Source organism: Cheilinus undulatus, linkage group 22 (genome assembly GCF_018320785.1).
Source record: "Cheilinus undulatus linkage group 22, ASM1832078v1, whole genome shotgun sequence".
NCBI lineage: Eukaryota > Metazoa > Chordata > Actinopteri > Labriformes > Labridae > Cheilinus > Cheilinus undulatus.
In genome coordinates this window covers 21,163,528-21,187,025 of record NC_054886.1, presented here as the reverse complement: position 1 = coordinate 21,187,025, position 23,498 = coordinate 21,163,528, and the positions used below count along the sequence as shown (strand labels likewise).

General features: G+C 37.3%; 1 protein-coding gene and 1 long non-coding RNA gene across 2 annotated transcripts; one reads left to right on the top strand and one right to left on the bottom strand.

Moving 5' to 3' along the window:
- Positions 1-1,535: 1,535 nt before the first annotated feature.
- On the bottom strand, positions 1,536-5,971 carry rpl34 (ribosomal protein L34). Its single transcript, XM_041778804.1, has 5 exons — positions 5,890-5,971; positions 5,385-5,456; positions 5,194-5,293; positions 2,224-2,327; positions 1,536-1,665 (listed from the first exon to the last, which is right to left on the bottom strand). Exons 2-5 carry the CDS (start codon positions 5,447-5,449, stop codon positions 1,581-1,583), a joined length of 354 nt encoding a protein of 117 aa, XP_041634738.1. The 5' UTR covers positions 5,450-5,456; positions 5,890-5,971; the 3' UTR covers positions 1,536-1,580.
- Positions 5,972-6,960: 989 nt separating this feature from the next.
- On the top strand, positions 6,961-20,927 carry LOC121504978. The gene is made up of 4 exons (XR_005991496.1): positions 6,961-7,250; positions 10,577-10,636; positions 20,433-20,499; positions 20,595-20,927. It is a non-coding gene; the product is annotated as an uncharacterized LOC121504978 (long non-coding RNA).
- The last annotated feature ends 2,571 nt before the right edge of the window (positions 20,928-23,498 follow it).

The following is a 23,498-nucleotide window of genomic DNA, read 5'->3' as shown; positions in this document are numbered from 1 at the left end:
TACTATTTTCCTGCAGAGTGCATCGTTTATTAAAAAATATTTGTAATTGTAGTGTCGTGTATTTTACGTGTAAACTACACATTTTGATTGATTTTCTGAATACTTGATCAATATTTAAAAAATATTTTTACTCCTAAAAATGGAAAAGGGTTATGCGTGACGCAACCTTAAAGGGACAGTAACGAATTGCCTGTAATAAAAATCATCCGGCATTGCCACAACGGTCAGTAATAAGTTTTATCTCATTTGCCCGTCTTAATAATTAATGACCCAAAAGAAATTTGTTAAACATTTTAAAACACTTTCTGTCGTTCATGGGCTGGCGAAATGGACCAATAATCATATGGCAGACATGAACGGCTTTTTTATTTTTAACGCGCACGCAATCTATGTGTATCTCTCGCGCGTTACATTCTTTCTACGGTCTATGGTTATATTCTAGTACCCATAAACATAATAAACACATTCATGTCAGCTCCAGGGCAACATTCATGGTTTATCTCGATAGAAGAGAAAAAAATAAAACAAATTTTAGTCACCAGGGCCAAACATTATCTTTTTTGCTCGCCAGCCACTTTAATAGATTTTACTAGCCACTCCGAATGTTAAATTGCCAGGATTTTCTCTCTGGAAACAGCATAATGACCAAGGTTGACTATGACATGCCAAAAGTTACTTAAACTACATCTGCAATCCTTTGAAATGTAAATGAACAGTGCACTTCCAACTGTAAACTATTTATTTTCTCATCCACCCTGGCATTAACAGCCTCATTGCAATAAGAATCTGCCGCTGCAACAGTGTTTAAAAATATTGGCGCTAACAACCGAGCCCAGTCAGATTAAGGTACAGGCTGTATCACTGATAAGTTCAGCCTGCCAAAGTGGCCTTTGGGGGTCACTACAGTACCAGCACCTTCTAGAAATTACAAATACATCAGTAACGTCCCTGTATATTGAAGTTATCAAAAATGTCCATCCTCTTACACACAATATTTCAAAATCCTTTGATCTCCTTTTTGAAAATGATCGATTTCATCAAGAAGAAGCCTATGATCTCCAGTCGTATTTTTCTTCTGTTAAGATAGGGAGCACGGTTCAAATTATACAAATGTCTACCAGTGTTTTTCCCCACTTTTAAAGATGTTACCAATGCATTTGACTAATAGCACTGTGCAGGCGTTCGCCAGCAACTTCTGAATTACCCTGTTAGATGTCCAGAACAGCTAATACAATGATAAATGAATTTTTTATTTGGACTAAACAGTTGAAATGGATTTTGTGGGTGATATACGTTACAGAAAGTGCTTCTTACTGTAAACAATCTTTTTTACTGAGAAATAGAAATTGTTTTTAATCAACTATATCGATTTGGAAGTTTATTACTGGATTTTTGCCAAATGTTAAACATTTTTAAATAGTAAGACTAGCATTTAATACTTAAGAAATAATCAGTTTTTATGCTTCAGAAGCTATGATTTCAGTATTCAAACCAGATAGATATTTTCAGCTAAACAGTAAAATCACAACAGGAAATGGATTTGTCTGTCATTTTTTATTGTGGCAATACAAATACACATTTTATTTAGTTTTCTGGCTCTGTGCCTGTGCCTTCAGCACCTTGACAACGATCTTCTGCTCCTCAATCAGGAAAGCACGCTTGATCCTATGAAAACAAACGGAGAAAATTTAGACAGTGCAATGAGTATTCAAAACTTGTTTTGTGTAAAAGCATTACTGTTTCATCCATCACCCACTGAAGCAAGTTTATGGCTTCAGTTGAGGTTACTGAGTTAATAAGCATGTTTGTTTCCCCTTCAATACTCATGAGTAGGGCTGGGCGATAATGGCAAAAATGAAAATCACAATTAATTGAACTTTTAACCTAGATTTTGATTAATGAATGATTATTCCACCCCCAACCACAAACTCTGTATGTTCTGTAAATATTTGTATGATTTTAGAACAAACAACTGAAAGGAACAGGCACAGATTAACAATTTCTGGTTATTCGCTGAAACATCAAAACATCAGCTGAAATGAATTTTTTTTCTTAAAAAGTCAAATTTTTCCAAGAAAAGAGGAAAATTGAAATAATTGACACAACAGGTTTATGTCAGAGGCCCTAAATGTCGGTTTTGATTATTTTTCGATTAATTGCCCCGCTCTACTCATGAGCATTACTGCTGTTTCTCCTCCAAAATTACAGAAATCCTTTGCTCACCTGTCACGCACACACTTGGCGCACATGGAGCCTCCATAGGCCCTGCTGACGTGCTTCTTGGTCTTTGAGAGCCTCATCAGAACCTGAGGTCTAACTGCACGGATCTAGAAGACAGAAAATGAAAAATGCACAATAAGACAACAGGGAATTTCAAGAAATCGATACACCAACCAGGGAAAGTTATCTTTCACGTGCTTCAGCACTTTAACACACTTCTGAGACCTCCCTTTAAAGATAACCACTTAAGGCAGCTTAATTCATAAGAACACCTTTGATTACATGTTTGCTTGTGTAAGGAATTTTGTATTAGGCCTGCAGTCCACCAAAATTAAACCCACACAGCGACCACTTGATTTATTATTCAGTGTAATAAAAAAGGAGAAAACCTTTCCTTTATCTCAAAACCAGTTAAATCCATGACAGGTTTCTTATTGTATTTTTCTGGTAAATTATCCTAAAAATCAACATATGCTTTATGAAGCATTATTTTAATCTTCCTTATGTTGTACTGAAACAGCTGACTCAGAGACAATCAGTGTGCACCTACCTTTAACTATATAATATCAGTAATCACGGTACAATAAAGATTCAAAATCAAGCCTACAAAGTATCCACAGATGATTGTTAGTATTAATTCTGAACAACAACTATTAACAGGACTTGTTGTTCAAGACTGTGCTTAGTCATTTATGAGCAAACAAGACACAAATCAAAATTTATTTACAGATGTGAAGTGAAAAAAAGTCCGCTGGTCAGGACATTTTTTTGTCTGGAAGACATCTTCTAATTTCTGCTCTCAGTCTGTCTGGAACAACACCAATGCTGACATGTACATTTTAATTGTTTTTGCTGAGTTGACAGCAGACACACCTGCCACTTCAATACAATCATCCTGCATCTGTGTCAAGTTTAAGATACGTTGTTTCTAAGTTACTTACAGCGCAACTGCTGTGAAATAATTAGAAAGTTATATATTCTGCAGCACACTGTGTGCCCCTCTGCCTCTATCGCCCAGCGCTGCATTGCCCCTCTCTCTCCTGCTGCACACTCACGCAGCTAAAAGCCCACATCTCAAGTCCACCTGGTGGATTTAATCAGTCATCTTCCTGCCTTGTTGCTTGAACAGTTATGCATGAATCAAATCCAAAATTTTGTCAGGCTCAGTGCTCTACTTACATAATAAATTAGTTTCACGTTAAACTACTCCTTAAATGGTTTAACTGTTTCCAACCACAGTTTGTAAAGTAGCCTAACAATCCATTTCTAAATTGGAACACACATCTTCGGTACAAATCCTTAAAAGGAACCTTGCATGTTATTCCTCACTAGCGATAGTCGGCCATCAAATTGTGAAATCTGATTGCACTTTTAGTAAGAGAACAATGCTAAAGAAGTCAACCTTGGTGTTAATCAAAATGAATATAATCAGAGGCAAAGAGAAAAGACTTGAGCTAATATTATAATGTTCATTTTGATACAGTGACTTGTTTATGATTGCTCTCTCCACACTGTGGTTGGGTTCATAATAGAATCTGATGGGCAACAATTGTGAATGGAGAGTATGGACTGAAGAACGACGGGGTCCAATGACATCACACTACCCAGGATGCAATGCAGAGTAGAAAACATAGAAGCCTCTGCAAAATTTCTTAAAATGCAGACATGTAGAGTATTTTTGCTCAGTACAAATGAAATAAAAATGTCAATCCAATTAGGTGAACATGTCTAACAAGCAGGACGCCTTTTAATACGCCAACTTCACAGAGGATGTTCACATTTCAATCTTTTACTCACAGCGTGAGAAATTGCTGTATAAAAACACAACACGCAGTAATTCTCAGAACTTTTAAACCGTAAAGAAATCAAATTGTGGATTATGGGCATTTGTATCATATGTACAAGATTAAAATCAAATGTATAACCTTTTAAGACCTTTTTAATCATGTAGCATGGTGGTTTATGGTCTTAGGGACTTAAACAGCTTGGATTTCCATCATCACATCACATCGTCCCTCCATCTTTTCATTGATGTTTTGTTTTATTCAACGTTACTTTGTTATTCCTTGTGAACAATTTATCATCATGCACACACAGGAGGCTTCTCGTTAGTAATGTCATGAAGGTTTTTTAACGAAAGAAAGTGCCTTTGAACAGCACTGGAACTTTTTACAAGAAGTAAAATTTTAAACAGGGTAGTCTGCACATTAGTAAATGAATTCAGCATTTTTGGACGTTGCATTTCAGCACGACTCTGCATGTGACTGAGTGTGATTGTGTGTGCACACTCTGGAGGGACCACAGATACAGGCAGGAGGAAAGAGACACTATGGGTTGTTTTAAATAATCAATCCTGGATTAAGCATATTGTTTAGATGTATAAAATAATTATCTTATAACTACGACATGCATGGCTAGTTTATTCATCCAGTTTACAACACTACAGTGGAAATATGTAAAACAGGGACATATGTGCAAGGTAGGGTTTTTTTAATGTACTAAAACAACGGTTACATGAAGTGTAAGGTATAACATCTCTGCTGCTGCAAAAAAAGAAAGTTTTAGACTGGTATTTTGCCACACTTCAGGTTGAATAAATATCGCCCCTTATGTGTGGAAAACTGGCCGGGGCCATATAACGATATAATCTAAAGTTGAATTAATTGCCCAGCCCTGACAAGAATGGGCTGTTGCTGAGGCAAAGCCTGTGTTTCATGGCTGCCTCACCAATTCAGTACCTAAACAAGACCAGTGCAGAGTTTTCACCACTCTATTCAATGTTAACTGATGACTGCTGGGGGATATAGATTCTCCTATTACATGCTTAATATAGATCACACATACAAGTATCTACTACTCTAACTGTATCTATAGCCAACTGATGCTTATGATCACCAACACCAGCACCACACATCTCAGAAGATGCCCTGACACAGAGCTTTACATCTCACTGGAGCGAACAGGTGTACTTACTCCACGCAGTCTTCCTGGGCAGATGCCACATGCTGACTTGGGAGCCTTGCCGACCTTCTTGGTGTACAGGTACACAATACGGTTACCGGGCGTCCGGGACCTGCATGGTTCAGAGGTTAAGATGATCAGATATGAGTGAGCCCACCAAGCAGACCCCAACAACGCTTATTTAATTAAAAATGAGGACTTACAGTCTGGTTTTGTTGGAGGCTGTGTTGTAGGACAACCTACGACGGTAAGTGAGGCGCTGCACCATGTTGAAGCTGAAAACAAAAACAGTGTTTAGTTATTTTAGAGCATGATGCTAAGATGCTAACTCTACTGGCGTTTCAACTTATACAAGCTTTTAATTGTAAATATGTAGCGTTACATATCATAAATACTGGTTTAAAGCATAAACCGGGCTTATTTAAAAGGTATATCTGGCTTTAAATACATTTTCAGCGCATTTGTTCGTTATGGTTACTCCACCATGTTCATTTCAACGCTAAACTAACCGGCCTCAAGCACCCAGGAACGGCATCTTCAAAATATCTATATCAGGACACTTATTGACAAAATAATAACATCCATAGAAAGGAAATATTGTTATGAAAATACATTTCACTCGAACACATCTAGATTTCACTCTAAAATGTACGATTGCAGCGGATTTTAAAGTCATAATGTTTCAGTGCAAGGCAGGGGCCGCCATACCTGCTATCGCCGTAACCGGAAGAGGAAGGAGCAAGGCGGATGTTAACAGTTGAAGGCCGGTATTTTGTGGCGGCTATATGTATACTGCACCCCAGAGGCGAATAATCAATATAGCACCAACTTGCAGCTTCTAAAGAGCTTTTTTTTTTAAATACAATTCATATTACTCTGAAAAAACTTTATAATGCGTGTATGGTGAGAGCATGTCGTAGAATATGCAGGGAGAAGCAGCTTGCTACATTTACTCAAACTGCCGTAAAAAGTAGTCTATGTATGCCCTTTTTGAGTACATTTCTAATCCGTAATTTAAATGTTACTCAAGTATTTTTCGGAGGAAGTACTGTACTTTACTACATTTTAAAAAAGCACCAAGTACAGAGTGGAAATGCCCGAAACGCCTTCTGTCAAGGAAACCATATTTGCTGCTGCTGATTACTGTTTACTGCTGTCATTACATTTGTTTATTTATTTAAACAGGCTGCAAATGTGCAATAAAGCAACTGTAATATTCCTACCCTCATACACACCCCTGATTGTCATTGCAACAGTCAGCACATTTTCTTTATATATATATATATAAGCCCTTATATATATATATATATATATATATAAGGGCTATTTACAGTGTGCAACTACTTCAGTGCTTTTAAAGTTAAATATGGTCTTTCATACTTAAATTAAACTTTAAATTAATTATTTTTTTGTTTTTTTCTTGAGTAGATTTACAGACCAGCACTTACTACTTCTAAAGTATGTTTTAACCCAGTAACTGTAGATTTACTTGAGTAGCCCACAACAGTCTTTTACCTTTCCCGCCTCTGAGAATTAAAATAAAACTAAATAATGATAAATAATCTTAGTGGCATCTTCCGTAAGAATGGTCTCTTTTAAATAAGATGATGTTTAATAGAAGGTTTTGAAAACATGAAAATATTTCTTATGATAGTTTATCGATACTTGATCATTTTTATGTCACTTTCAAGAAGAAGAGGCTAAATTTCATCAGTCCAACAATGGCGTCTTTAGCGCCGGTTCTGGGGCACCTTACAGGAAACAGGTGACCAGCTGGCGCAGTGGTACATTCCTCTTTAAAACCAAACTTTGAGAGAATTGCTCTAATCTTGGCCAAGAGGGCTTTTCACAAAAAGCCTGAGTGTAGTGAATGACGCTTCAGTTTTTCGCGCTCTGCTTTGTCGAGCCGACATGGCTCGTGTCCTAACTTATTAACCCGGAATTAACTGCACCTGTGGGGTTTCCTTGGTGACGGTCAAGTGAACCTATTTTAAAAGGAATATTGTAGTCCATCTTTCCTCTATCGTCGTTAAAAGACGTCGCTTATTTTAACGGCAAAGGAACAGTAGGTAAGTGGAATTTAATCCGGGACAAGCATTTTATGTGCAGGTCCGGTAGATGGCGCCATTGTTATGCTACGTTTGAGCACATATGGTTTACAAAAAGCACTGCGAGTGTAAAGTCCGTCTCACAAACTTTTTGACCTGCTAAAAACATTAGCAACTTATGTGGATAATGTAAAAATATATCCAAATACACCCAAAAATTTATTTCATTGAATTTCAATGCAGTTATCTATGATAAATGGAAAACAAAGCATCCTTTTGAAGCTATAGGAGCTTGTAAACAAGATGGCCTGACAGTTGTTTTCTCCTTTGTTAAGCCTATTATATGTTAAACTTTTCTTTGGTATGATGTTTTTAAAAATTTATTTATTTATTTTTAGCAATAGCAGTGTTCTCATTAATATCTCAAAAGGACCAGTTATTTGTTGTTTTTTTAGTGTTTGCTTCAAAAAGCTTAATTTTTCAAATTAGTTATTCGTTTGCTGTATTCAACTTTCAAAATCTGATGCAATGAGCTTATGGCTGTCAGTAGATTACAAATTTTAATCAAGATTAATCTTAGATTTTCTGTAGTTATTTTTTTTGGTACTTTTACTTTTTTTGTGTACATTTTGAAATCAGCACTTTTACATCTACTTACGTGAGTTTTAACCAGAGAAATTGTACTTATACAGTGGGCAGAGTGTTTATATCTGTTTTATATTTGTTTTTTTGTGTGTGTGTGTTTTTGTTTTAACTGTTGTAAAGTAATTCCTTCTTGGGTTCTTTTGGTCACATTTCCAGGGGATTGTTGTTGTAGTTCTGCATTTGAAATTAATTTGCACCATGAGTGAAGTTATCTACTGAGTTAATGCACAACTCCTCAGTATCTACTCAGCACTTCAAGTAAACTTTAAACAGTTTTTACTTTTACTGGAGTAGATATCTGTAGACCAGGGCGTTATTTGTACTTTAGTACATTTTAACCAGAGTAACTGGACTTTTACTTGAGTACAACAATTGTGTATTTTTTCCACCTCAGTAAACAAAAAAGAGTATTTAGTTTCCTGCTTTTATAGGTAGATCATATTTTTATCATGAAATCAACCATTGAAAAAGGAACTTGTTATGGATTGTAACATAAATAAGGAAAGAATAAAAAGGTAGATGTTTGATATTACAGGGTGCAGATGACTTCTGACTGGTCTATCTATCAGTGAGTTTTTAAATGGAACAAGACAGTAAGGAGCTGTGGTGGAGATGCTGCAGTTAATCGCTGTTAATAAAGGTTAATGCACTTATTATGGACCTTAACTGACTGTGATCAATATGATTAATTTTGACCACCCTAAATATACTATATGTTTTAAAACAATTAATCAAAAACTGTTTAAAATCCACAAAGGTCCATGCAGACAACAAATAATTAGGTCCAAAAATCTGCAGCATACACATAAATAACTCTAAAATAGAAAGAGCTCAAAATGGCTCCCTATGAAAGAGGTGCTATGTCACAGACAGACAGACATTTGCCAGGCTCAGCCAACAGATGGTGAGCTTGGCATCCTTTTTAGATGAAGCATTTGGCAGTGGCAAAGTTCAGTGACAACACAAGGCTCTGTACAGTGTGCTGGCATCCCTTTTAAGGCCATGAAACTGTCTGGTTTTAAGCTTAACTTAGGACACAGTGCTGTTTTTTGTTGAGTTCATTATCTCGACATTAAAATGAACATATCACTAGAAAAATGATTAATTTCACTACTTACTAATGTAAACATTAGAACATTTAAATCTGATAATGATTTTTAGAACTGGTGCACCAATTTACATCAAATTAAACTTTTTTAATAGGGTTCGTTTGGTCAGATGAAATAACAGCCACATAATCTGTCCATTTTTCCTGGGACATGTTGCATGAATGCATGACACTCTTTGATATGAGCGATGAATAACTCCCACATTGTTTCTCTGATTGAATATTTTTCATTACTGGTGACCTCTAGAGGTCCGAGCTCGCTCTACATGGTCTGTTAAAGGATAGATTTGATTAAGTCCAGATGTGAAGCGACCTGGGATTAACCCGTTCTTCACAAGAATCAAGGTCCATCACAAAGGATGCCAAAGAGATTTACGCTGACTCCATGGGACACTGAGGCAAACGCGCGCTCATGTCCAAATAATTAGTAACATCTGCAGGCGGTCTGTCCTAATCTTGTCAGACATAATTATTCTAAAAGACGTCTCATTGGAATATTTTGTTTCAATCTCAATCCAATAATTGATTAAATCAGGATCAGTTCGAAGATGTTTTTGTGACGCCACCTGACTTGATGGCCTCTCCTCCTCAATTAGTTTGACCAGCCAAAGAGGAACCATATCACCTTAAGTGCACTTGATTATGCAAGCCCCCATCCCGACCCTCCGACCCCCCCCCACCCCCCTCTCCACATCTCCTTGGGCCTTCTGTGTAATCTGCTGAGATTTAAACCTGCTGCTCCTGTTTAATAAATCCACTGCGATTAAAATAGGATTACAGCTCTGCTTTCGCCTTCCTAATGACATCAGAGCATGAAACATTTTTCGACTTTTTTTTCCCCCACTTGTCTGGGGGTTTTGCACAAGCTATCTCACTCCCCATCTCTCTTGTTCTGTCATGACCAGACAGACAGCAAAGATTTTCAACTTCTTCCTCCTCCACCCTCCCCTGAGGAAAAAACAAAACCTCATCCCTGTAGCGCAGCAGGTCAGCCCATCTGTGGGGCTGTTGACATAAGGATTAGGCTTATAAAGCAGCCCACATCCTGTATCAATGCTGCCTTTCATCACATCATACTTTTAAATGACAGCATCAACAAAAAACACATATTTTTGTTTAATTTTACCCAAAAAATGGAGGATTATAGCAACTCTTTTATCCTATACTTTCTCTCTTTATAGTTAAAAGCGTAAAGGTCACAAAAGACAAAGGTTGATTGGATTTTTATTATGGCAAAGGTTGTGACCCCTGCAGAGTAATCTATTTAAGATAATGTATTCTACTCTAATACGTGATGTAGCTTAAAATGTATATGTAAAGGTTTTAATCTTGCAGTTTCTTGATTTCCAATGTATACTTGGGTTATAAAGGGATGCAATTATTTAAAAAAATCTAGGCTATATATTTTAGGTTATCCTCCTTACAAACTTGCACTAATTTAACCACACCAAAACACACCCATGCCTTCTATTTAGAACACACTGGAGTTAAGATCAATGTTCTTTTTATGCTCTGAAAAGTGTTCACTCGTTTCAAACAATGTACAATATGATTCAATACTGAAATCCAGAGTTTGTATTCTTTCTTTGTGTAGGCATTCCCAGAGGATGAATCCAAATTACTTTGGTGGCATTTCCTTCTGCAACAATATGAGGTAAGATGCAAACGTATTCACAGAGCCTTCACTCGCACATTTTCCCTAGACGGTGTGTCTGCAGACTGTTCATCTGAGACGCCGTATGTCTCAGAGCGGAAATGCACGCTAGAACTTTCAGAATAAAATCAGATTGAACTTCTGGGTTAAAGGTTAAAGTAAGGCTTAGGATGCACAAAAATTAAAAACCTGACCTGAAAACTTGATTGCAAAATATTTAATAAACCAGAGTCAACAGTCTGCTTACAAGAAAAGCTTGTCTTCCTTGAAAACATTCGAACGCAGCTAATTAGCTGCTACATTAAACTAGCTTACGCTGTTCCATTAGCTGCGTGAGCTATGCAGATAATGTAGCTACGTAGCTAATTTAGCTAACGCTAAGCTTATAAAGCACCTACATAAGCTACTTATCTGTTATCTATGTAGCTACATTTTCTAAAGCTCACATTGCCAAAGCTACCCTATGTATTAAGGTTTATTACGTAGCAAGCATGGCTACATTAGTGTTAGCTCAAGCTAACAAAGTTAAAGTGAGCAGTATTAATTAAAAACTATGACTGAAATGTTCGTTGATACACTTTTTTTTCCACGAGAAAGACTATACTAAGACTAGCCAAAAATAGATCTTCGATGACTTAAACTGGCCAAAATTAAGTTCAATTTTCATCACGATGTCTAAAACTAGAATAAAATGTAATTTATTTTTCGTCAGACAGTCACAATCCATGATATTTCACCACTGAGGGAAAATCTGTTAAAATACAATGTATGTGTAGCTATTCTGCCTCTCAGATGTAGAAAGCAGAAACTGCCAGATTCAGGCAAGAGAATAAAGACATGGACTGAAAGTAAAGATTAAAATGTAAGGACTTTTAATGAACTAAAACTAGACTAGAATGTTTTTGTGTTTTTGTTGACTAAAACTAGAACAAAACTACAAAGTCCAGAAATGACTAAAATGTGACTGAAAATAAAAAATAGCCAAAAAAATAACTCTGAAAGTGAGCCACCATTTGTGTGACTACTTCTAAAACAGGTCTATACATAATTTAGTTTTGGATTAGACCTCTGACCTTTTTCTCGGTTGTAGTTATGAGTTGTTGTAATGTTTTTAATGTGGTTATTTTATGAATATGACTGCCAGACTTTGTTTATGAATAAAGCTGAGTTTAAAAAAAAAACCCTTGATATACGTTTTACAGACAAATTACGGCACTTCCTGCCTGAGATATACAGCGTCTCAGATGAATGGCCTGTGGAAGTGGCCGTCAGAGATGTAGGGTCTGCAGCCAGACACCTCTCCATTTTCCTACCAGGTCCCCCAGTAAAATTTCTCATGTAGTTGGGAGAGTCAACATAAGAGTCGAGCAGGAAATACCCAGGAATATTAATCTTGAGCAGGTGGGAGAAAGTAAAGATGTTTGTACCCTGCAGCCAAAGACCGTGTTGTCTGTTTATTGGAAAGCATCCCACGGCCCCCCTCCAGTGTTTTGTGCCCCCATGGGGGGCCTGACTCCCTCTTTGGGAACCACTGGCATGGCTGACTCTTATCCTTCAGCTACAACTTTGACACAGGTTATTGTACAACATGTTATATAAAAAGTTAGTTGAGCGTCATTGGACTTTATTAAGCAATCTTGAGAAACTAGTGGGCGACATCATTCAGTAAGTTTACATGCATAATGAAGTTGAGCTACAGTTATAGCTCAGTGAGGCATTTTAACTGAGCTATTGTCCTTGTCTCAATATAAATGCACAGCAGCAGTATTGATTTATTGATGGAAGCATTGTGGTAGATGGTGATATGCCTCCCTTAAGCTAATTACTATGGACTTTATTTTTTTTCCTGTTGACCTTGCTGACAAACTAAACAATTCATATTCTCAATGGTAAAAATAAGGTGAGATTTACAGCTCTGGACATTTCATACATACTCTATGTTTTACTTTTGGCACAATACAATGCAGACTGCACCATCCATAGTGGTGGTTCAAGTGTACGACTTGCACAAAAGAACTCATGAACAAATTCACATTTAAGGAAGTTTCTGTAAATGTACCCTTACATTTAAGCCCACATCACACTTTATAACTGCTTTTATTCTAAACTAATTTTACAGATATCTATGCAATGATAAATTAAGTATACCTCTTTAAATCATGTAAATACACCATCTAACATTTCTGGAGCCAAGTTTAAAATCTCTAGTTGCCTTGTTTCCACTGGAAGCTGAAAAGATCATGCTGTTGCTGTAAAAAAGACGAGAACTAATCCAAATCTCTCACACAGAAAGTAAAATAAGCATATGTTACAATGGTTAACTGAGAGCTTAACGAGAGACGCCTTTATAACTTCAGCAGGTCTCACTCACTCATTACTTTTGTCGGTTCTTTTAGGTAAAAGCCATACACACACACACACACACATCTTATCACCTCTACCAACTCTGCAATTAGCAAACGTTAGCATGCTAGCGCTCTTTACTAGGCCTAAGACTGAATAAACTCAATTTATATTCCCTGAAATCAACAGCTAAGCATAGCACCCAAAGTGTGGGCCATGGCCCACTGCAGGTTTTTTAGCTAGGCCACTAGAGCTCATTTATAACAAATAAAATCCATAAGCAGGACTTTAGAAACTGAAATCACATTTTAAATGATCATAAAGTAGCGTTTTTAGATTAGTTAAGGGGGGCAAAACAAATATGAATAAATTAAAGTAGTGAACACATTTTTTTTTCAGCTGAACACTTAGGTATCTGAGTGAACTATGCTAAAACACATTAATGCTGCTGTTACTTCTGACATTTGCACCAAACTGATAAAAAAATCTTCATTTTACGTCTTTTAATTAGCTCAAACGGACATCTGCTTTGAAAAATCTTCTCTGAGAAGGCGGGGCTTATGTGACGTAAGAACCCACCATCAGTAGGTTTCTACGTCACAAACTCTATATGAAAGGTAGAACGTCACCGTCTCTAACTAACTTTACCATTCAGAGACCACTCCCATCATCTCCTGCCTGCACCTGCACTACTTCGGCTCTGAGAGCTCCGGCTTCAGTAACGCCGGTGGTGGAGCAGACGGCCCAAACAGGTAGTTCTCAGGACCACCACGGTTCACCACCACACTATAGCCTGCTTCAGGGGACTCTGGAGGGGAAAACTCCTCCACCTCAAAAGATCGCTCTGAGGAAGCAGTGCTGTGGGACTCTGTCACTCTCTAGCAAGCAGAGTCACGGTCACTTCCGCTTCATCTGGAAAACCCCGTCCTTCTCCCCTCCCTCCTCTCAGTACCAAACTGCTCACTTTCTGTGCACTGTTTTTGAAATCTTGAAGTGGGCGGAGTCAGCTCTGAGCTGGGGGTTCACTTACACTCTAATAGATAAATAATGCCGTTAGATTTAACTTACATGTCATCTTTTTGTCGTATATTTTGTCTGATGTAACCGGTGTCTTGGTTGAACTGGTGCTGGATTAACAGATGACTCTCCACTAAACGCTCTACTACATCGATTGCTCTCAGATAAATAAAGATTATCAGTACCTTTGGAGGTACTGATGTACGGACAGAAATTGTGTTTAAAGTCATTTCAATAAGTTAAACATAGCATTCACCTTTAAATTATATATTTATAATATAAAAAAATATGGAGGTCATTGTTTTGAGTATAATATGTATAGCATAATATGTTGGTATTGTTATTATGAGTAAATTGGCACTAATGCATTCACATTTAGCTTAAAACACCACTATGCTTAAGGAAGACAGCATTTAATTTTTTGTTGCAGTGTACAGAGAAATTTCCAACTGAACCAAAATAAGTTCTGGGCAATAGTTAATCACAAAAGCAGTTCACGAGTGTAAGGCTGAGAAGATGGACATGGTTATGAAAATTTCAAATAGTCTAATTCCCCTTTTTGGGGGGGCTAGGATGGTCTCTTTCCAAAATCCAGGCTGAACTTTAGATTTGCATTAACATTAAGTTGAGAAGGGGTCTTAAAGAAGCGTCTCACTTTCACACGTAGAGCTCAAGCCTAATCAGCTCCAACACTTAGTGATCAGACCTACCCGTGGATTATCTATGTGTTAATCTCTTAAGAGCTTTCCTATCTACCCCTGGTTTTCATCTTAAATGATTTTCCCCCGTCGTCTCTGAGAATTCTCACTTCAGGGTGTTTGTTTTGTTTTAAATATATTTACTCAGCTCTTGTAAAGGCCTAATTGGTTCAACTATCCAAACGTCCCATTGGTGCCTGCTCCCATTTTGTTTTGCTGACTGTATTTTCCTAGGGGGCAGGTGGTCTGTCCAAGCCTCTTTGTACAGACTTGTGGTGGCGGTGGCGGGAGGGGGGTTGCTAATATGAGGCTTTCAACATCTAATCCAGAGAAAGTCTCTTAGAAAAAGCTTATCGAGGGACTCTCCATTTTTAATGCTTTCCTCATCTATAGGACCAAACGGCTTTTAACGTAAGTTCTTATTAAAAATCACTTGTTTATTAGAGCTCATTCAATACCTTGCTCCAGTCAATTGTTCCCCTCTCTACACCGGAAAAACTTGCTTGGTTATCATCACCCTATCTACCCCCCACTGCCCCTGCCTCATTGCTGACAAATCCATACAACTATGTGGGACACAATGGCTCGGATTTAGCTGCCGGGCCGAAGCGAGGACGGGCCGGGTGGGGGGCAGGGCTGGCATGGAAATTTCTGTTGTTTTTGTCGCAGCACAGATTTCAGACAAATCAAAACAACTGCCGCCATCACCCCCCACCACCCTGCCAAACCCCCTTCCTCCCCACCACAACCCACATGACCTGCGACCAGTCATCACTTTTATGTTGGAAATGCAGCCAGATGAGGGGGGTGGTCAGCGAGGTGGTGTGGCTGCGTGAGCGCTGGGGCGGCCATTGTTGAAAAAGAGCTGACAGCCTGGATGGGATCCCATTTGATAGGCAAAAGTATTGACGGATCTAAGAGTGCACTGTGTGATAATCACGCACTGATTAGAGATGTGTACGCATAAATGATTAAATATTGTAGAAACTATGACAGCCAATGAAAGCTGTAGCTATTTCTGTCAACACATGCAAAGTTGTGTGACAGCTACAATAGCGTTTACAATAACTATTCAGACTACTTATTATTCTATGTCATCTAAAAACTTTAAATCTTTGAGTTATAGGTGGTGCATTTAATTGTGGCAACAGTCCAAAACCCCAATATATGAAATATTCTAATATGTAAATGAGGGCTGACAGAATATTTACACTGTCAAATCTGATGTGTCAGATTTTAAACTTTTGCATCTGATGTCATACACTCTGCTCTATCCAGGCCTGCCCCCTCCTAACAAAGGGGGTACATGACTCCCTGGATGCTGGTGTTTTATAAATACTCCTGTTGACACATTTCCTATGGTAACCTGTGAATATTTTGGCAGATTTTCATGAGGTTAGCTACGTGGGCATCAAGGCTTTTGTATGCCCTATAGAGCAGAGCAGTGGTGTGCGTACACCCTCTCGGACAGCAGAGTTTCAATATACAGGATAAGTAAAATAAAGGCATTTTTACACATAAGCTGAATTTGACTAAAAGAGAAACACTATGTTTATTTAAAAAAAGGAACAGAAAAAGCAGAATGGACTGTAAAAAATCATAATTACCACCCTAAATTTGTGAACTTGTGAATCTATGTGTGTGCTTAAGTATCGTAGGTTATTTGCCCTGGAATTTTTTACTCCACAAATTAAAGACGTGGTCTGTAACGTCCTGCGGGATAATTACAAATTATCAGAGGTCTCTAGGTAATACTAGTCCTGTGGTAATAGGGCATGAGACAGTGATTCATAACCTTTTTCCTAAGAGCACATCCTCTTGTATCCAAAAAAAGCTGAACCCCCAAGAAACATACAGATAACAAAAGTTATATATTACTGTAAAATTCAACATACATTTTGAGTTTAATTGAAGAAAGGCTAAGAAAATAAGACTACACAAGTTTTTCTTTCTTGAAGACCTTTTTACAAACTAATTAATAAGTCTATTTTTTTATTTTAGTTGCATGCAAATGCAATTTTGTAGAGCAAACTAGGCTCTAAGGGATCTTGGACCTCAAGTTAGTCAATTCTCTAAGAATGTTGCTGGTTTTTAATTTTACTTGAGCAGATTTATAGACCAGTCTTTTTACTTTTACCTAAATATATTTTAACCAGAGGAACTGTACTTTTACTTGAGTACAGTAGATGTGTACTTTTTCTACTTCTGCTGACTATTATGTTACTTTCTCCCACTGTTGTTGTTTTCAAATACGTCTAATACGTAAGCAACAGCTAAATTACAATATAGCCTAATGTTAACATGGCTGTTGACACAATTTGCATGTTACATTTTGGGAAACCAAAATGTTTGCAAGGCTCTCCGAGTTGCAACTGCTTCAATAACATCCTAAATGTTATTATTTTACTCCCAACCAACCCTATCGAACTCCATAACTCCTGGATTTATCTCAATGCAATAAATTTGTTGTTAAGCTTTCAATGCCCTAATCCCAGTTTCCTCCCAAAAGTCAAAGCACTGAACTTTCACAGACTTTCAAGGCGTCTGGTGAGTCCATGAGTCCCTGATCGTGTAGAAATGGGACACAATATCATGATGTCACATGCTGCATCACAGTAAGATAAGCCATTCAACAGTGAGTAAAAATCCACCTTAATGTATGTATTGATATATCAATACACTATATTTAAGCAGACTTAAAAGTAATAATATTAATACTTTAAAATGTGCTATAAATCAGTGGTCCTCAACTGGTGGTTAGGGACCCAAAAGTGGGTCACAAAAGTGTGTTTGGAAAAAAATTGGCAAAAGGTCTACAGAAGTCCTAAATTGATCTTAATAAGATCCATACATGGATTTTTTTTTAGCTTTCCTTTTGATGATGAGTAAATTTCAGTTTTTGTCAGGTTTGTACCTAGTTATCTTCTTTTATTGTTGGACAATAAAGCTGGTTTTCCTAAGATAACTAGGGAATTGTTAGAGAAACTGAAGCGAAATAAATGTATGCATGCAAATCCTTCTGTAATGATGTACATTTTAATGTCTTTGTTTCTCCATGTCTCGTTTCTCTATTTAGGGTCCACACTGCAACATTTTCATTGAAAATTTGATATTTTCAAAAATGTGGGTCGTGACTTCTCTTAAGGAGGAGTTGGTGGGCTCTTATAGCTGACCAGTTAAAAAACCACTGCTATAAATGTTCACAGAAGTAACAGATAATCTAGACGATTAGGTTAGATTAGTGTTTGATTAACTCTGGGTAAGTCCCACAGTAATGTCTAAAGATATGCGGCATCACAGGAAGTGTGTAATTCACGTTGAGAAATCCACACTGGATCCCTCACACACTTAATGATTTCACAGCAGGACAGCTCTGAAAACTCACACACTCATGGAGCCTGTGGCTCCCAGTCTGTGAGTGTGGAGTTTAAGATTCAGCCAGTGACTTCCATAATCCTTTTTCTTCAAATGCTGCACATTAGGTGTGCAATGCAGGCTTTCTTTTGGGGTTTTAGGTGGAGAACAGATCCACATGGATCATTCTGAAGGTTTTTTTGAGCTGGAGATGATGGCTACAGCCAGAGATGATGTTAAACTTTATTCACAGCAGGCTGAGTGACGTCCAAGCTTCACCTCATGATTAAAATTAATGACAACCTGTTGTTAAGTTTAATCACAAACCAAATGGTATCATAGATGTATTAGCAGTTGACTTCATAAAGACCAAGACATTATGGATGTAATACAACTTGATGAATATTTAACAAGTAAATGAAATAAATCTATCTGAATTCAAGGTAGACCAGATTGCAGAACTTGAGTTATGATTTATTAGACAAAACGATGTCAGTACAGATGCACAGATTATGAAAATTAGGGCTGGTACCTACATACCAACACTGATGTTCACAATAAAAATTTAGCCTTCTTTCTTCTTTGTTTGTTTGTTTGTTTGTTTGCTTTTCATACATTTTTTTTTTTACTATTTCAGATTTGATCTTAAATGTCATTATTATTTTTATTATTATTATGTCACATTAGGTTAGATGATGTGAAACAAATCAATGACTTAATTCATTTTTGTTTGTTTTTTTCCATCTCCTTATCTGCTTTTTTGTTAATCAGGCATTTTTATTATTTGAAATGTGATTATGATTATGATTATGATGATGATGATGATTATATTATTATTATTATTATTATTATTATTATTATTATTATTATCCTTACTGTTGATTTTTTAAATTATTATTACCCCCTTTCTTTTGAGATATTTTCTCCCCATATTGCAATCACTTTAATTAAAAGTTTGTTATTTTTATTATCATTATTATTATTATAATTATTATTATTATTACCCATTGTTTCTCATATCTTTCCTTCTCATATTTCGTTCAATTTTGATCTAGAGTTTACAATTATTATTACTGTTTTTTTTTCTTTATTTGCACCTTAAAAAAAATGAAGGAATCAATACATAGCAAAACCAAACTTTCTAAGTTTTGTTAATACATTGTTAATACATCTCACACGGTACAGCTCTTAACTTTCATACTATGGTGTATAAACTATTATAATATTGGATATCCTTGCTTCATGAAGCATTCATGGAAATAACTTAGGCTGTATTTAACCGAATCATGTTGACTTACAAAGGCTGCTATGTTTAATCAGTGATAAATATTGATGGATTTGGCCAATTTTGGTCTTTCTCTATAAAACCAGACATTTTATTTAGACATTGCAGGATAATATGTACAACTTTAAACACAATCTGTTGTCATTACATGCCTTGTCACCTTGGTTATTATTTTATCGCATGGATGACCTGCTGAAATTTAAGGTCTTAGCTTTCCTGTAAGGTAAGTGGAAGCAGAATGGGGTGGGGTTTAGCTTATACTCGTCACCGACTAAATGCTTGTGGTAGCTACGATAACAACCCCGCTTTGTCTTTATTAACATGCTGTTACGGCTCAAAACATTTCTATTAATATATTCCATCAGCTGATGGTCCGGACTGACCTCGGTGAACATCATCAAGATGGGCTTATTAAAAAGAGAGCACTTTTCAGCTGGAATAAGGCTGTTTAACACTTACTCTTTACTGATTTCTGTCACCAGTTCAAACTTTCTGTCACTCAGTGGGTTAAACGGCATTATGCCACATTATTTGGCCAATATTGGTTGATATGGATTGATATATATAATATGCCCCTGTGTATCCCTGGATATAGAATGCAACATTAAACACACATTTTTATCCCAAAAATTGAAGGCTGTACAGAAGGCCAGCTAGTTAGTTAGCATGGTTGCCTGCCATGTTCAGGTCATTAGTAACACTTCAGAAAGTCACCGCTGCCAGCCATGATGTTGTCCAACACAAAAACCCTCATAAAACAATAATTTAATTTCAGTTTGTGTACAAGTAAGGCTAGCTCTTATTGTTAATGCTAAGCTATGCTAGTGGGCTGTGGGCACTGACGTTTCACCTGTCAAATGTGGCGGGGCTATTGATCTCGTCATTAGATTTTGTGTCAAAAATGATAAAGGACCATCTAATCCTAAAAGCGTGATAAATATGAGAACAGAGCTTCAGAAGACACCAAACATGAGCGAATCAGTTGCTTTAGGAGGAAAAGAAAACATGGACCATAAAGGATTGTGGTTATGAAACATCCAAGTATTGATGATGTGAGGTAAATCAAGTTAACGCTGTTGTCCGTTGTGTTTCCTGTTAGGTAACAAGGGCCAGCTACAGTGGAGAGGAGATGAGAGCAGAGCAGAGGAGAGGAGCCAATCAATGAGGTCAGTGAATCATGATTTATCATACAGCACCAGGCCATTAGTGTCACACATACTTTGTCACACTATGTAGAGATTGCGTGTCTGTGTTTATCCAGCAGGGTTTGGCCCGTGGACTAATGCTAAGTGGCTGGGAGGCTTTTTCTGACATGAAGGGGAAACATGGCAACCCGGGGGGCTGCAGGGATGATGCTTATGTCAGCTGAAAGCTTTGCATTGGTCGACGTATTAAAATGAAGCAAAGTGGAATGTGAAGCATGCATGACCTTTTCATGTCTGCTCTCCCAGTCAGTACTCAACGCAAAAATGAATAAATGAATAAACTCATCCATAAAAACACAAATATGATGAAAAGTTGGTACTTTGGGAAGCATTCCTGCTCATTCTCTCACTCCACTGTCTTTAGAAGTGAATTGTATCACTTTCAGTAGTTTAGATGAGTATTTACAACATGAATAAGATGTCCAGGCTGCACAAAGTAGCATGCAAAACAGTGTTAAGGTCCTAAAATTTTTCTGGGAAGGAATTTTGGTCTCCCTAGATTCAAGTTAATCATAGCAAGGTAAATCTATACAGAAATATCAAATCCATAAAACAGTAGATCTCTGAGTAGTTCTCAGTGATCATCCAATAAATTTTAGTATTAGACAAGGTTAACCTAAGTAAATAAAAAATGCAGATTTTAAATGTTATTTAATGTATAAAAGGGAAAAGTTCCTATGTTAAAAAAAATAATTCCCCCCTAAATCGAATAACCGGTTGTGCCACCCTTGGCAGAAACCACTGCAAGCAAGCGTTTGTAATAACTGGCAGTCCTTCACATCACTGTGGAGAAATTATGGCCCACTCTTCTTTCCACAACTGTAATGGAGGATTTTAGAACACGAACCGCCTGTTTAAGATCATGCCACAGCATTTAAGTTGGATTAAATCTGGACACTCCAAAACCTTAATTTTGTGTTTTTTAAGCCATTCAGATTTGTACTCGCTGGTGTGTTTACGATCATTGTCCTCCTGCATAACCCTAGTGTGTTTGAGCTTCAGGTCACAAACTCACAGCTGGACATTCTCCTTCAGGATTTTCTGGTAGAAATCAGAAGTCGCGGTTCCATCAATTGGAGCAAGAGGTCCAGGACCATCACACTACCACCACCATGTTTGGCTGTTGGTATGATGTTCTTTTTGAGTTAGTTTTCCACTAGATGTAACAAAAACTTCAACTTCTGTCTCATCAGTCCACTGAATATTTTCCCAAAAGTCTCGGGGATCATCAAGACTTTTTTTGTCAAATGTAAAATGAGGCTTTGTGTTCTTTTGGGTCAGCGGTGGTTTGGGCTCTGGAACTCTTCCATGTTCTCCTGTCTCTTTCTTATTGCTGAATCATGAACGCTGACCTTAACTGAGTCAAGTGAGGCCTGCACGTCTTAAGATTTCGGGTTCTTTTGTGACCTTCTGGATGTGCTGTGATGGAGTAGTTTTGGTAGGTTGGCGTTTCCTGGGCCACAGAAATGGCTTTGTAACCCCTTCCAGACTGATACATGTCAAAGACTTTGTTTCTCGCCTGTTCTTAAATTTCCTCGGGTCGTGGTATGATGTGTTGCTTTTTGCGATCTTTTAACCTACTTCACTTTTTCAGACAGGCTCTATTTAAGGGATTTTTTTGATTCAACAGGTCTGACAGTAATTAGGCCTGGGTTTGGCTAGTGAACTGAACTCAGCTTTCCAAAAAATGTGGCTTATCACAGCTAATTCATGATTTACCAAGATGGGCGATTACTTTTTCACAGAGGGCCAGGTTTAGTCAGACTTTTCCCCTTAATAAATGAACTAATTCAAAAACTGCATTTTGTATTCACTCCATTATTGTCTATTATTAAAATTTGTTGGATGATCTGAAACATTTAAGTGTGACGAATATACAAAAATCAAGAAGTAAGAAGAAGAGTGCAAATACTTTTTCACAGCACTATTGTTTATTTCTATTACCTAGCTTTGAGACTGAAATGGTTGAGACTAAACTACTGAGATGCAGAGACAGTGAGTTATGTTTTTACTCAAATAAAAACATGATAAATACTGCTTGCTCACATTTGTCTATATGTTGCAATTAGGTAGTTCTCTGGCTTTGTTAACTGAAAAGACACACTTTCAAATATTTTTCTTCTCTTGCTATGATTGCTTTCCTCTGAGGCCTCAGCTATTTTTTTAACCATTGTGACTTGCCTGGACTTTTTGCCTTAATAATCTTTTAAAACGTCAGCCTTGTGGTGCTCTAAACATCCTTTTTTCCAGGACAACCTGGGCTTTAAGAATATGTGTACTGCAGGAATGCCACTTGAATTAAAAAAAAAATGGGACTATCAAGACAAAAGAAAAAAGTAAACTTATATTAAAGGGCAAAGATTTTTATGTATTAAACACAGTAAACAATGATGACTAAGGTTTTTTTTTTTTACCAACTTGTCATTTTGTTCTCCAATCTCTTGACCAAGAAGTGAAAAAAAATATCACCCTTTGACAGACAGTCTTTAAAATATCAAAATTTTCACAAAAAAGTCCTTACACTTCAGGGATATGAGTCATTATTCAAAGCAGTTCCTGTCTGCAGTGACACATCGGGACACATCACGGCTTCTCTGTCTCTTTCTCTCTGTTATGAGTCATTCAGGTTCTCGCCTCCAATTTCTACATGCTTGCACTATTTGGAAAAGCATGACAACAGAACAGCCTGCCATCAGTTGTCACAGCCCAGTCACAATGCTTTGTAGGAAACAGCCAAGCAATATGGCGGAAAGCATTAGCCGCTAGCTGCAGGAACAATCAGTAAATGGATTATAAAATGGATAAAAATACATTCAATATCCGAGTTACTGGTGTGGATTTAATCTTTAAAGACCCTGAAAAGTCACCCAAGTTCCAGGTTCGCTAGAAAACGTTCAGTGAGAGCTACAGAGGCATGGATAGCATCATTAGAACGGCACAGAGGAGGGCTTTCAGAGGAA